This window comes from Eurytemora carolleeae, unplaced genomic scaffold (genome assembly GCF_000591075.1).
Source record: "Eurytemora carolleeae unplaced genomic scaffold, Eaff_2.0 scaffold670, whole genome shotgun sequence".
Classification (NCBI taxonomy): Eukaryota; Metazoa; Arthropoda; class Copepoda; order Calanoida; family Temoridae; genus Eurytemora; species Eurytemora carolleeae.
Genome location: NW_019396860.1, coordinates 136,029 through 152,054, shown reverse-complemented (window position 1 = coordinate 152,054; position 16,026 = coordinate 136,029). Strand labels below are relative to the sequence as shown.

At 32.5% G+C, this 16,026-nt stretch overlaps 1 protein-coding gene across 1 annotated transcript; it reads right to left on the bottom strand.

Moving 5' to 3' along the window:
• Positions 1 to 289: 289 nt before the first annotated feature.
• On the bottom strand, positions 290 to 15,448 carry LOC111709473 (multidrug resistance-associated protein 1). Its single transcript, XM_023483135.1, has 19 exons — positions 15,326 to 15,448; positions 15,076 to 15,200; positions 14,771 to 14,877; positions 14,043 to 14,134; positions 13,567 to 13,607; positions 13,331 to 13,461; positions 12,267 to 12,353; positions 11,816 to 11,964; positions 10,272 to 10,386; positions 9,873 to 9,916; positions 9,642 to 9,717; positions 8,481 to 8,609; positions 8,144 to 8,181; positions 5,628 to 5,733; positions 1,899 to 4,608; positions 1,741 to 1,799; positions 1,594 to 1,669; positions 1,356 to 1,471; positions 290 to 1,300 (listed from the first exon to the last, which is right to left on the bottom strand). The coding sequence occupies exons 1-19, from the start codon at positions 15,389 to 15,391 to the stop codon at positions 1,140 to 1,142; spliced, it is 4,428 nt and encodes a 1,475-aa protein (XP_023338903.1). The 5' UTR covers positions 15,392 to 15,448; the 3' UTR covers positions 290 to 1,139.
• Positions 15,449 to 16,026: the final 578 nt, after the last annotated feature.

Sequence of the window (16,026 nt, the reverse complement as noted above, 5' to 3'; positions counted from 1 at the left end):
ACGTAATTCAAATATTGTTTGGTTTATTTGATGTACCGTCCCGTTTTCCCTTAGAGAGTCTCTACTGTACAGCTTGCTCTAGCTGCTTACAAATCAGGTAGGTACAAGAAACGAACTGGAGTTTACGGGTGAAAAGACTTAATAATTGGTAGAGATCTAGTAAAATATTGTAACATAAACAATGTAATATTTAGTAAATATTCATGGTAGAGATCTTGTAAAGTTATATATTGTAACATGAACAATTGATATCTAGTACATTTTAGAGATCTATAAAAGTTGCATATTGTAACATAAACAATGTAATATCTCGTAAATAAACATGGTAGAGATCTAATAAAATTACATGTTGTTACATGAACAATATAATATCTAGAAAAATTACCTAGTCACATGTTGTAACATGAGCAATGTAATTTCTCTCTAATTAGGTCGGATTAGTAGAACAATGGAGAGAACTCTGTCTAATCATAGAAGTTAAGAAACTGGGAAATTGTCTTGGTGGGGGATATACTATGGGATACAAGGGTGATATACCACGGAATACAGGGTTAGATAGAGAGATAAATTACAAGGATACAGGAGGATATACCACGGAATACAGGGTTAGATAGGGAGATATATTACAAGGATACAGGGGGATATAACATGGGATACAGGGAGATATCCCACGGAATATAGGGTTAGTTAGGGAGATATATTACAAGGATACAGGAGGATATACCATGGGATACAGGGGGATATCCCACGGAATAAAAGGTTAGATAGGGACATATATTACAAGGATACAGGGGGATATACCAGGGGATACAGGGTTAGATAGGGAGATATATTACAAGGATACAGGAAGATATACCATGGGATGCAGGGGGATATACCACGGAATACAGGGTCAGATAGGGAGATATATTACAAGGATACAGGAGGATATACCAGGGGATAAAGGAGATATTTTAGTGATGCAGTAAAGGAAAGATACAGAGATATTGTAAATTCCATTTTTACTTTTTAGTTAAAAAAGATCCAAGATTAACAATAAATGATATCATGTTTTATATAAAAAACATATTTAACTACAATTAGTATTTTTTTCTGTTTGGCAATAATCATCAGCTGTTAATAATGTTGCTATAAAATGATCAATTTACTAAACCGGCTTCTTGTGCAAGAGAAAAGAAAATAGAGCTTTTGTCCTTTAACAGTTGGCTTGGAGATTTAAACTCTTTGATTTGGCCCTTATCCATCACCATCACCCTGTCACTGTCCATGATAGTTTGAATTCTGTGAGCAATCGTGAGCACTAAGAAATATAAATCATAAAAACCCTCGAATGAGAGATTCTGTTTTTTATTTACCTGTGCAGTCATTGAATTCCTCCCGAATGGTCTTCTGAATTAGGTCATCGGTCTCCAGATCAATTGCTGCGGTAGCTTCATCCAACACTAAGATCTTTGTCTTTCGGAGAAGGGCTCTAGAAAATGTTTACATATTTCAGCAGGACAATTATAATTTCTAGTCCACAAAAGGATATATAACATAAGCTTTTCCATCAAGATTATGTCATGTCAATTAAAACAAATTTAATATTCTTACCTTACAAGACAAAGGAGTTGCCGTTGTCCAACAGAAAGATTGATTCCCCCCTCTGCAATCTTATGATCTAGCCCTCCTAGAAGTTTATCAGAATTAGCCATATGAAAGATCTAAAAAGGCACATGAACAGGAAACCAAGTGACTTACCTTCCAAAGTCTTTACAGTTGGAGATAGTTTTGAAAGTTCCAGTGCTCTCCAAAGTTCTCTGAAACATAGTTACATTTTAAGTGCATAAAACCCAAAAGCACCTTTTTGCTAATTCATTTTTTAGATTTGATATTAATTGCTCCATTAGCTAACTCACCTATCAGAATGCTTGTTGAAAGGGTCCAGATTGAACCTCAAGGTTCCAGAGAAAAGAACTGGATCCTGTGGAATAATTGTTAATCCTGATCTCAGTTTGGTTAATCCTAGTTGGCTGATATCAATACCATCAATTGTAATTCCACCATTTGCTGCCTCAATAATCCTGAAGAGAGAGAGTGTAACAGAAGATTTTCCTGCACCAGTTCTGCCAACAATGCCTATTTTCTCCTTGCTTTTAATTTCGCAATTGATATCAGAAATGACCAAATCCAGACCTGGTCTGTATCTGGCAGAGAAGGATTCAAACTTAATTATTCCTTGACTAGGCCAGGTAAAATCAGGATCAAAATTAGATTCAGTTGCAGCTTCTTGAGGAGTCTCTTGATACTCTTTTATTCTCTCAACACTGACAATAGATTTCTCAAGATCAGCTGTGAATCTGACAAGCATGTAAATATCAATTTGACATGTCAATGCATATGTTAAGACCAGGCCTGCTAATCCAGAATCCACTGTATCACGATTAATTACTGTGGTTAGAGCAGCAAGGATAATTAGAAGATTGCCAATAACTTGTAGACGAAGAAACAACCATGTGTTAGATATAATCTCAGGATATTGACTCATTTGTTTTTGATCAATGTAATCTTCATTTTCTTTCTCGAAGTTGTCCTGGAAACCAAAAGCTCTGATTGTTGCCGCTCCACTAAGAGTCTCGTCTAAGTGGCTATTTATAGGTGAGCGATTAATAGACATTAGCCTTTTCAACTGTCTGGAAGTCTTAAGATAGAAGCTTTGCACAAGAAGAAATACAAGAACTAAAGGCACAATGGCTGTAATAATTATAGGTTGAATAATGGATATTACTAGAATAACTCCCATCACAGCAAGAAATTGATATATAACATCTTTGACATGCATAGGTAACATGATATCCACTTCATCAATGTCTTTTGAAAACCTGTTTACAATTCTGCCCAGAGGCGTAGTGTCAAAGAATGCCATCGGTGATCTCAGAACATTCTTCAGCATTTCATCATGGAGTTTAATTGATGCATTTATAGAAGCAATTGTAAGTGATATAACTGCCAGAAATACAAATATGGATTGTGAAGCTCCCAGAACTGCATATACTATTAGATATTTATTTCTCACAGATGCATCATATGTACTGCTTTCGTCATCAGCCCATATAGCTAACCAGAAGTTTGCTCCAATCAAACTACCATGGAAAAATAAATAAGCTAGTACACTTAAAAGTCCATATTTTAACCCTGCTGATTTGAAATAGTAGGAATAAATACCAATATCTACACTTTCAGTTTCTACATATTCATCCTCAATGAGATTATCAGCTCCTTCTTCATTTTTTCTTTTAGATAAAATACCAGTGTACTCAGTCTCTGAAGAAATTGATGACATTGTTCTTTGATACTCATTGGCTGTTTTTTTCTTCGCAATGATCTTTGAATGCTCTGTGTCAGATTCATCATTTATATCTTCTTGCTTTTGCATCTGGTCACGCATAAAGTCTGAAAAGTCTCCTTTCTTATCTATAAGGCTTTCATAGGAGCCCATTTCTGATATTTTTCCATCTTTCATTACTAAGATGACATCAACCTGAGGAAGAAATCCTATTCCATGGGTCACTAAAACTCTAGTTTTTTTCTGAAGCATACCTTGAGGCCCAATAACCTTTTCAAATAGATGTTTTCCAACATGAGCATCAACTGCTGACAAAGGATCGTCAAACAAATAAATATCCCTGTTTGAATAAACAGCCCTTGCCAGGTTAATTCTTTGTTTCTGACCTCCGCTCAGATTTATACCTTTCTCCCCTATTTCAGTTGAATCACCGTTGGTTAGCATTGCAAGATCAGTTTCCAATGCACAGTTTTCTATCACTTTTTCATAGAGTTTTTTTGAATATGGTTTGTTGAAAAGAATATTATTCTGAACTGTAGCGTTTCTAATCCAAGCTTGTTGGGACACATATGCAATAGTTCCAAATGTATTAATTGTTCCATGGACTTTGTACATTTCTCCAAGCAAACCAGAGAGAAGTGATGATTTTCCTGTACCCACTGAACCAACCACAGCAACAAGGCTTCCTTCTTTAATATTGAAAGTAAGGTTTGTCAAGGTGTTCTTTTCAGCTGTCAAGTCCCAAGTCAAGGAAGCGTCCTTTAAAACTATTGGATCTTTCTGTTCTTCATGGGTTACCGTTTCAGGATCAATCTCTTCTGCATTTAGATACTTATTAATTCGCTTGATTGACACCATTCCTTGAATAAGGTTTACAATACCAAAAGGAAGCATGAATAATGGTTCACGTAATGTATTGAACAGGGTCAAGGAAACAAATGCTGTTTGAGCATCAAGTATATTGTTTACCGGATCAACCAGGACAAATGCAGCAAATGACACCAATGCCAGGAGAACGGGAGCCGTATTCCACATAAGATATTGAGTTCCTTCTATATATTGAAAAGTCCTCAGTGCAGAAACCTCCTTGAGTCGTATTTCTGAAATCTGATCAATGAATGATTTCTCCCAAGCATAAAGCTTTAACACTTTAATAGCATTTAGAATTTCATTTACTAAATTCACTCTAATATCTTTTTGGTTCATTTGTATTTTCTGATACTTCTCCATTACGCTCCAAGCGAATGTATTCAAAGGCATAAGCAAAACCACAGCAGCTATTCCTAAAAAAGAAAGATGCTTTAAAGAAAGACAACAAAGAGTTCAATTTAAATAAATAATTGTTATGTCTTTTATTTTGAACTTATTGCAGACCCCAATGTTGTAAGAGAATTAAAAAGTCCTCAGAGTGGGAATATTTTCAAAGAAACTGATTTATTGCGTCTAACTCAAATAAACCCTATATATTCACTACCTACTGGTGTAAATCTTAAGTTCTTTGATTTAATAGAATTAACACTTTTATATATCAAAGGTGTAGGCAGCGCTATTGATGGCAAAGATAAAGGTATTTGAAAATTTGAGTTTGTGTCAACAACTAACTTTCTTGGATTATTATTATTTCAATTTCAAAATGGCAGTAAAGGTTAGTTTAGCAACTAAAAAGTGAGAACGGTTGTAATAATTATAAATCCTGAAATTGAATTAAAAGAATTTGAGCCGCGGTTTAAATCCGCCAAAACCCGGTTTAAATTAAGCGCCGACTTAAATCTTGAAACATTTGATACAATTTTAAGTGGAACCAACCATATTTAAACCGCGGCTTAAATTTAAACCGCAGCTTAAATTCTTTAAATTCGGCCACTGGACTGATGTTACTATTATTATAATGCAACAGGTTAAACTAATTTCCAACCCCACCCACCTAATCTTAACCAACTCTTAAAATCATTAATTCAAGTTGAACCCCCTTACATTGTATTGTAAAGCATTGTATTGTAAAGCACTCTCTTTATCTTAGCAACCTAATTATGTAAACCTCAGATATTTAAAATTTGGATTATTTGATCTCACATGATGCATAGTTTGAAATATATAAGGTCTACGACATTAGGTTGCAAAAATATAGGGATTAGAAAATCAGAGTTTGTGGCAAAGTCTATATACCTATATACTTATATACCTATATACCTATATACCTATATACCTATATACCTATATACCTATATACCTATATACCTATATACCTATATACCTATATACCTATATACCTATACACCTATATACCTATATACCTATATACCTATAAGGATTGAGTAATTAAGATAGCTCCATAGAAAATATACGGCTAGAACAATCTGCAGGGGAGTTGTGAACATAAAGGTTATAAACATTACTGATTCTTGAACCTAAATATTTAAAAAAGTTTATCATCATTGTTTGTCTTTAATTTATTGTCAATAGATAACAAACGTTTTAAATTTATTTTTAATTGGTAGTCTTGACTATTTTTTACCTAGAGTTTAGTAAAGTTTAAAGAGAGAGGCATGGTAGTTGAGTTGAAAGTGTAATGTTTTAGAGAAAAACTTCAGAATTCATTTGATAACAATGAGACATTTTTACGGTGTACAATTTTTAAATAAGAGCGTACAAGTCGTTTGTAATATCCACCAGTTGTTTCAGTTGCATATATACAAACAGATTGCGAACTATAATGATAATGAAATTATATCGTCGAAAATAAGTTAACAAAATCCATTTTAAAATCTCTCAGTTTTTATGCAAATTCTTTCAGCTAGGGTGACTTCTTGGAGGTTTTGTTTATTTTAATTGTACACTGTAAAAATGGCTTAATGGTATCAAATTGATCATATAGTTTTTCTGTACAAAACTGCACTTTCAGCTCAGCTGCAATGTCTAACCGGTCTCTCCCTTTAAGCTTATAAATGATTATTCCAATCAAACAGAATTTCATATATTCTTTATTTCTAAAAATCTAAACAAAAAGGACAATATAAAATGTTTACATAATAATATAAATGATAATCAATAAATATTTATAAAACGTGCTCTTGACATGATCAAATAACAAACAAATCTTAATAAAAGGGACTGTAAGCATAATTTTTAGAGACCCTCCATGCAAATGCAAAGATGGCAATGTCCGATTCACAATAGTATCTTTAAAAGCATCTTCGAATCAATTATGAATTCTATATTATGTTTATAATTTTGAAAACTGATTATTTTCAATTGTGGGTTTTATACAAAAGTGACTTGAGTCGTTCTGCTCCAGGAAAAAAATATAGGAGTTATAAGAATTTTACACTTTTAAACCTAAAAAAACTAAATATCTTTCATATTATTGATCAGATAAAGGTTTCAAGGGAACCGTTGTGAATCGGACATTGTCTCTTTGCATGGAAGGTCAGTCACTCACTTACGCTTACATTCCCTCAAAGTATATTTAAGTTAACAATTGTCCTTTGTAATAAATTCAGCGCTTGTGTCCTGTGTCACAGAAAATCAAAAGTGTATAATTTGTCTAGGTCTTTCAATACGTAGAATCTAGTAACTATCCAGATTGGAATGTATCTCTGATATTGAAGATGGAAACTGTAGAATCATAGTAACTATCCAGATTGGAATGTATCTCTGATATTGAAGATGGAAACTGGACAAAGATTGTAAAACTCCAAACACTCTCCAGTATCCTCTCCTATCTGTTGAGCAAGTGCATAATTAGGATGTTCATCAAATGCTTCTTTGTCCACTCTGAGAATGTAGTTCATAACATCACCAAAAATACCATCTTCATGTTCAGGGGTTGCCGCAACTTCGCAGATGGCCCGTTCAATGCAAGATGCCCCGTTTACTCCTCCTAATCCATTTATATAAGTTTCAATGGTGCTGAAAACGCTATTTCTTTTCGACGCCATTGTTGGAAAAGCTGAGTAGCTTCTACTTTGCCTCTCATTGTATCCAAAGTTGTTGTTTTTCCACTCATTGTTTCCATAATTCTTGTTTCTAACTTGCAAGGACCTACTTGATGCTTTTTCTGTTGGGAAGCTAAAGAAGAAAGGGAGAAAGACTGAAAGACTGGTTCCAAAGTCAGGAAGAGGAATCGTCAAAGAAAACGAGGTATCAATGTCCAGTGTTACATCGGAGAAACTGGCAAAGGATCTTTTGAACCGACCGTGTTGGACTTTGGCTGAAGTGTTGGTGAAATGGTTGTTACCAAATATAGTATCATATCCTGTGCTTTCACCAATATACAGAAAACAGACTTGAATAAGGAGTAAAGTAAATAGCTTCATGTTGACTGATTGAATGTTTGAATAAACGCTGGTTTATAAACAACTCTCTTGCATGATTATTAAACCCTGTACTCGGTAAATATTAACAAATAAAAACACACTCAATGAATAATGAGATTTTTGATCAAATTTTCACAAGTTTAATACGAATTCTGGAAATTCGAATATTATTGAAAGGATTTGTGATGAAAGGTTTAAAATATTGAAGTTTAAATTTACGTATGATGATTATTAATACATTTCATTTCGACATGTTCTTTACATATTTCTAAACATTTCTTTAGACATTTGTGTAAATAAATTCATTTAAAGGGACTGTAAGCGTAATTTCGAATGATCCTCTGTGCAAATATAAAAATGCCTGATTCACAATTAGACCCTTAAATACCTTTAATTGATCAATAATGTGGAAAATATTGTCGTTTTTCTAGGTTTAAAATTGTTTGCTCTGATAAATGTTTAAAGGGTACCTGAATCAGATTAAACATACATAAAACCTTACCTTGCTACAATCTACCGCTATCAGATTAACAATCTCTCCTGGAACCGAATTTAATAAATTAGAGAGGTCGCTGAACTGCATACCTCCGGTTCAAATCCTAATGAATCTGTGATACAAGATTTGAACCGGTTCAAATCCTAATGAATCTGGGATTCAAGAATTGAACCGGTTCAAATCCTAATAAATCTGTGATTCAAGATTTAAACCGGTTCAAATCCTAATGAATCTTTGATTCAAGATTTGAACCGGTTCAAATCCTAATGAATCTGTGATTCAAGATTTGAACCGGAGGTTTGTAGTTCAGCTACCTATAGTTAAAATTTATTAAATTCGGTCCCTGAAGTATAATCCTTTCTCCCGGTAGCAGAGAGAACTAGAGCTTTCTTATAAACCGCTGCGGATAGAGCAGTCTGTACCCGCATACTCTGCAGTCTCATAGAGTTCCAGTAACTGCTGTCAAATATACCTAAACAACATTAAAATACTTTCAAACTATCCTGGTTTGTCTAATAAAAGTTGGNTTGAGATTGAGGAGTAAAATTCTTACCTGGAGTCACAAGAATCTTGAAAAGTCAGATATACTTCATATTACTTGTAAAAAACTCACCAAGGATCGAATTCAATGAATTTGAGCTAGGTCGCTAAACTACCTACCACCGGTTCAAATCTTGAATCACCAATTTAAAGTTAAAGATTCATGAGGATTTGAACCGGCTGTAGGGGGTTCAGCGGTCTCCCCAAATCATAAAATTCTGTCCCATTTATGATAAAGTTTTGTTTCAACCAGGATAAAGGTTGATAATGTAATGTAAAAGATATACTGTATATAATATAATGTAAAAGACATGTTGGTCCCGTTATACAGACGAAGTTACGTGATAATGATACTGCACTGCCATTGGTGGGGGTTATAGTCACTCGATACAGACGTATAAATTATATTATCAATTATATCTATCAAAAAAAAATTTTAATTGAAATAATTATAGGAGTAAACCTAAGTTTTTTAGGCTCCTCTGGGATATTGTTTATTTTAGATTGGTTGTTTGTTTGCTGAATATGATCCGTTTAAACCTACTATTTTTATACAACATTTTTTTTATATAAATATTTTCGTAAAAAGAAATTGATTCTTTGTGACAAAGTTAAATTTTCCAATTCCTATATCTTCGCAAGCGGATGGTTAAAACCTTCGATATTACAAAGTCAGGTGTTGTGATCCAACATAATTCATAGTTTGAAATAAGGTCTGCTACATTGGGTTGTGAAGATATAGGGATTATAAAAACAGAGTTTGTGGCAAAAACTCAATTCCTTCGACACAGTTTTCTATCAATTTCTCGAGACAAGAACATCAGATAGAACTCACATGGGTCTCGATCAACTCCTAACATGCTTAGGTTTCAGCCTGTACCCCCTTTCATTTTTCCTTTACAGTCCCTTTAAGGATCATCCGAAACCTTGTCCATAATCCCCTTAAACTTATGGTATAACCCACCTGAGAGAAATGAAGTGATTCCTAGAACAACAACATAAAGATATCCTTTCCACATCTCCTGTCCCTCTTCTACAAACTGTATCACGAGATTTAATAAATAAAAGAGAAGTCGCTGATCTACCAACCGCCAATTCAACTTCTTACTGACATGAACAAATCCTTAATTACCGATTCAAGATGAAACGTCACTATGTAGTTCAACGACTTCTCCCAATTCATTAAATTCGGTCCCTGAATGACGAGGTTTAGAATCTGTGGATTAACGAAGACGAGACCTATATATTATAGAGATGGGCGCATTCATTCTTTATTTTCAAATACATAGCTCATTTTCGTAGGATCGTTCTAACTGAACTATCGTTCATTTAAATGTTTCGTTCAGTGAGATCTTCCGTTCAACAAAATCGTCCGTTCAATAAAAGACTATAGGTTTTTAAAAAGGTTGGTATAAAATTTTTTTCGTTCATTAAAAAAACTATTGTCTTTTCAAGCTCCTTCGGATAAAATCGCTCGTTCAGTAAAAATCGATGGTTTTCAAAAGTTTGTTTGAAAAAAATCGTACGTTCACAAAGCATTTTGTTCGTTTTGAAATGCTTTGTTCGTTGAAGAAAACGATGCCCAACTCTAGACCTATATAAACCAGCTGATACAAGGCTCCGATGAGTAGAGGAACTCCAAAACATTTAAAAAGTGGACGAAGAACAGAAATTTCTTTCTCTGTTTGATGTGATGTAGCATCCTCCCACTACAAACCATGCAAACATTTTAAGGTTATTTTTTGTACAAAATATTTAAGGAAATCTTAACAATATACAGTGATAACCAGAAAACTCTGAAATAAGAAGTCGACTTTTAAACTCAAGTTATGACTTTTAATAGCGCACTAAACATGAGTGCAACGTAAACAGACCAATTTTACTTAATAAGTAATTTAATAACTTTCAAGTAAAGCTATAATTTGCTTTAAACAACATCAAATGCACTTCAGAAATGCAATGATTTCGTATTCCTATTCTACATTTTTCTTGTTATGAATGTAGATTGAGCATTATTTTGATCGAATTCGACCAAAAGGTTTTTGATTGAATTCACGCAATATTTAAAAGTGAAATGTAAAATTATCAAATGAACCTCCATTTAAAGAGTGAAATGTATGATTATCAAATGAACCTCCATTTAAAGCAGTGAAATGTATAATTATCAAATGAACCTCCATTTAAAGCAGTGAAATGTATAATTATCAAATGAATCTCCATTTAAAGCAGTTAAATGTATGATTATCAAATGAACCTCCATTTAAAGAGTGAAATATATGATCATCTAATGAACCTCCATTTAAAGGGTGAAATGTATGATTATCAAATGAACCTCCATTTAAAGAGTGAAATGTATGATTATCAAATAATCCTCCATTTAAAGAGTGAAATATATAATCATCTAATGAACCTCCATTTAAAGGGTGAATGTATGATTAACAAATAATCCTCCAGTTAAAGAGTGAAATGTATGATTATCAAATGAACCTCCATTTAAAGAGTGAAATGTACGATTATCAATGAACCTCCAGTTAAAGAGTGAAATGTATGATTATCAAATGAACTTCCATTTAAAACAGTGAAATGTATGATTATCAAATAAACCTCCAGTTAAAGAGTGAAATGTACGATTATCAAATGAACCTTCATTTAAAGCAGTGAAATGTATTATTATCAAATGAACCTCCAGTCAAAGAGTGAAATGTTCAATTTTACAACAATACCCTTTAAAACCTAATCTGACAATAAAGAGGAAGACATCGACATCGTTGCTAGTCAATCTAAATTGGTGAAAAATTCTCACAATTTCCTCCATTGTATCTGCAGCATTTGTCCCCAAACCACAAATATAAATGATCAGCTTGCAAATAGAAAAATAAGAGTATCTCAATCATCATTGATCAGGAAAGGTTTAAAAGGTACCTAGTGAATCGGACATACCACTCTATAAATAGAGGGTCACTTGAAATTACGTCTACTGCAGAAAGAAAAGACAAACCGATCTGAATCACTGATATTTTCTCTGAGTAAAGTGTCACCAAACTAAATAAATAAGAAAAATGAAGGAAAACTATTTCTCTTGTTAATCTGGGATTGATCAATGTAAATATAAACAATAAACATAAACACTTGGCATTCCTTGTGCATAATCCCTGAGTAGGTATACTCGGGATCCAGGCTCCATAGATCCTCTTGAACCAGGGGTTTACTCCACCCGGAGACAACGAAGGGATCGAACCAACTACAATTAGGGATTATTAAGAAAAGGATTGATAAAGCGGGCACAGCTGGAAAGTACGAATAATGAGTTAAAGGGACTGTTCATAAATTTGAAAATACTTAAATTTCTTTTCTTTTCTCAGAGACATTTCTTGGTGTTGAAATAATAAGATATTTACAATGCCATTGGTACTTCTGACTTCAGTATAGTTATATGGGTTACAATCCCTTTAGGGAACCATGAAAATTAAACATCTCTTTTTATGCGGATAAACTTTTATCTTAATGTTAGTTTTATCATAGCTTTGTCTAGAAACCTCACTTTCTCTAAAATGTTCAACCCACTAAACTTTTTTTTACATTGTTAAACGATCTAAAAATATTTCCCTAGATTTAAGCAGTTCCATAATTCCTGGTAAAGAAGCAGAATTTGAGGGACTTGGGTTTTCAGTTTCACCTAAAGAGAAAAAATGTTAGTTTCAAAATAAACAACAAATCTTAAAGTCTTTTTTTAAATTATTACATCTTTGCTACTGATGTCTTTTTTAACCCTTTGATATTTTATTCTTAAATCAAACTTCTTTACTGACAATATTGGTTAATTTTGTATAAAATCTGTGTTTTTTACGGCATAGAGTATTATTTTGACTCTTCACAAAACAATTTTTTATTGCAGGATTGATTTCTTCATGGAAACGAATTGAGTCATAGTCACAAACCACAACTTTATCTTTGCAACCTGATAATGTAAGCTTTTATATTTCAAACTTAGATTATTTGATCTAACATAATTCGTAGTTTGAAATATCATAAGGTCTAAAAATTGGGTTGCAAAGACCCACAGATGACAGCAAGGCAATTAGAAAGTAAACAATAGGCTATAAACGTATTTTCTTCCAGTCATTTGTAGAGGGAAAAATATATCAATTCTCTCTACTATACAAGCTTGTCTAATGTCTGCTGCTCTTCCTTGTCGCACTTCCTGCTCACATTCTCAACTCCCTGGCCAGGAACAGCTGATTCCATTCAGTTTTTTTTCAATTTGCCAAGCGAAGAGGAGCTACGCTGAATTTGAACAGTATTTATGTGAGTATTATTACGTGTTCATGATGGATTCTGGAAGATTGGTTCTGCTCAATCCCACCTTACCGTTTTAATTTTGGCGAGTGCAGACTTTCTTGCCGTTTTCTTTCTTTTTCAAAATCTTTCAAAATCTTCCAAAATTCACAATGAAACCGTGAGCTGCCGCAACTATTGTTACTGTAGAGCTCGTGGATTGAGAGAATTCATATTTTTTGCGTAATGTCCGGCCTCTAAAACTCAAAAAATGTAGCAATAAATATGAGTTGTCTGCCAGAAGCAATTTAGGAGAAGGTTTCCACCTGCCTACATATCTATTTTATAATATTTGTCTGGTATTGAACATGAACTTACTTCCAAGCTGTGTATAAGCTGGAGCTGGATCTGCAACAAGGTTGAGGATGAAGATGAGTATCCCTGTAGTTAGCTCTAGGAGGGGTAGGAGACCTGGAGCACGGGATCCGTCCAGAGCAGAACTTGTAATTCTAAAATAATTAATAATATTCTTTATTAAAGGGACTGCTACTGTATTTTGAAATGACTTTTTATTCAGAAAGGATGTAAAATATTTATTTTCCCTTGATACTCACCTTAGTGCTTGGCATATACAGTAGAAGAGCCAGTAGAAAAACTACAAAAAAAAAATAAAAAATAAATAAGATAATTAAAAAACGATCTTTAAAAAATCTAATAAAATAAAATAACAATATATTCTCTCTTCCTCAGTTTATTTCTGTAAAAGAGAAAAATTGAGTTTTAATTAAAAGTCTGATAACCGTAAAAGTAACAACAGTCTGATAACCGTAAAAGTAACAACAGTCTGATAACCGTAAAAGTTATTCGAGTAAAATTTGTAGATTTTTGACGTTGAGAAAGTGCTGCTCTGCACCATGAGTAAAAAAAACAATCCAATTTTATAATTATTCCAAAATACTTTTATTCAAGAAATGATTCATTTCATAAAAGTAAAATAAATGATTAATTCTTTAATAAAAATGAAGATTTATTCAACTTTGTATTATTGTGATATTTATTCCAAAAATTAAATGTCTAATTATTTTAATACCTGCAATATAGACGTTATTTTACCAAACTTTCTGCTAAGGAAAATAAGAATAAAACTAGTTATCAGTCCTAGCAAGCTGATTACAGGACTCACTGAAATAATAAATATATAAGAATAAAGCTAGTTATCAGTCCTAGCAAGCTGATTACAGGACTCACTGCAATAATAAATATATAAGAATAAAGCTAGTTATCAGTCCTAGCAAGCTGATTACAGGACTCATTGCAATAATAGATATACAAGAGTAAAACTAGTTTCAGTCCTACAGGACTAACTGTAACGACAATTTAAAATTTGTAAAAAGACTATAAAGAGTAAAATATTACAGTAACATCAAAAAGCGGTAATAACTAGAAGACAAGTGCATTAATATATTGTTTGAATTAAAAAAGAGTATCCATGTTCAGTGCCTTTTAAACCTCTATCTTAGGGACAATGGGATAGGTATTGTAATTTTTTAAGATAAAAATATTTGTTATTCTGTTAATATCATTCGTTGTCTAACAAGCATAAAATCACAAGTTACATATATTGAGAAACAATAGTTAAAAATAATCAACTTTAAGCTAGAGAAATAGTAATATCTTTTAAAAGTACTGTTGTAAATCGAGCATACCAGTCTATAAATGGAGGGTCACGTGAAATTGCGTCTAAATATTTTCCCTCAGAGGATAGGGATGATTCCCTCTTAGTTGGCCAAATTCTATGCGTAAAAAAAAGAAACTGACCTTTCCCCGCTAAATCTGTAATTTTATCTCCGTTTATAACGGATAGTAGGAACTCAGAGAATACAAGGAGCAAAAGGAGACCAGTCAATATCAATCTTGATACTATTCTAAACATAATAATAATATTACTCATTAATTTAATGATTAATATCATAAAAGTAATAATGGTAATAATAATATTGATGATATTAGATGTTGATAAAAATAATAATAATAATAATAATTATAATAATAATGATAATAGTAATATGAGTAATAATAATAATAACATTAATAATAATAATAATAAATATGAAATTATGTACCTAGGTCCCCAGGGAATGTTACGAGCTGAACTGTTTCTGAATCCCTGAATTTCAGCAGGAATGAACAGGAGAAGGATAAAAACAGGAATATAAACTAGAACTGTTTCCTCGAAACAGCTGGTAAACTGAACAGCAAAACAATAAACAGCAAGAAGAATGGATAGTGTTTTATTAACATAATTTGAAACTTTAAAATTCTAAAAGGAAATATTATTTTTTTTGCATTTTCTAAATTGTTTTCATTGTTTCCCTTAGGATTTTCCGTGTACCATGTGAGGTTTGAATCCCAAAGCGGAGTATCACAAAACTCTCTCATTTTGTTGGGTTCTCAAGGATATTTTAACTCTACAAATTTAAATGTCGTCTTTAATATTCAACTTAAATTTTTACGAAAATAAAACATGTATATTATCTTACTTTGATACTTAAACCTTTAAAGCCTAGGAAAATATAACAAGAATTTGTGGTTTACAACTGTTCTTCAGACCAAACCGTACCTTCCTTTTTACAGAATGTTAATCCACGTACTTAATGCAGTACATCTTATACTTATACTTACTTTGAGAGAAATAATTAAGAAATAACTGAATTCTTAAAATCAAAGATACTTTGAGGAAGTCCTGTTTTGACCAAGGAAAATTCAAAAGTGACTTACAAAAAAACGTATATGAATTATTAGATATTAATACTTTGAAAACTTAAAAAACTACAATATCTTTCACATTGTCGATAAGATTAAGGTTTCAAGGATAACTTAAACTTAAACTTACGCTCTATTGTTAACCATTTATAAAAATGCTCTAAAAAACGAATAAATATTTTTGTCGTCCATAACTTAATAATGTATGTAGTATACGAATTATGTGCTTTACAAACTAAATTTAAGAATTTCCGTCTTTTCTTTATTTCTATTCAATATTTGGCAAAAACATGTTTAAGAATTTTCAAGTC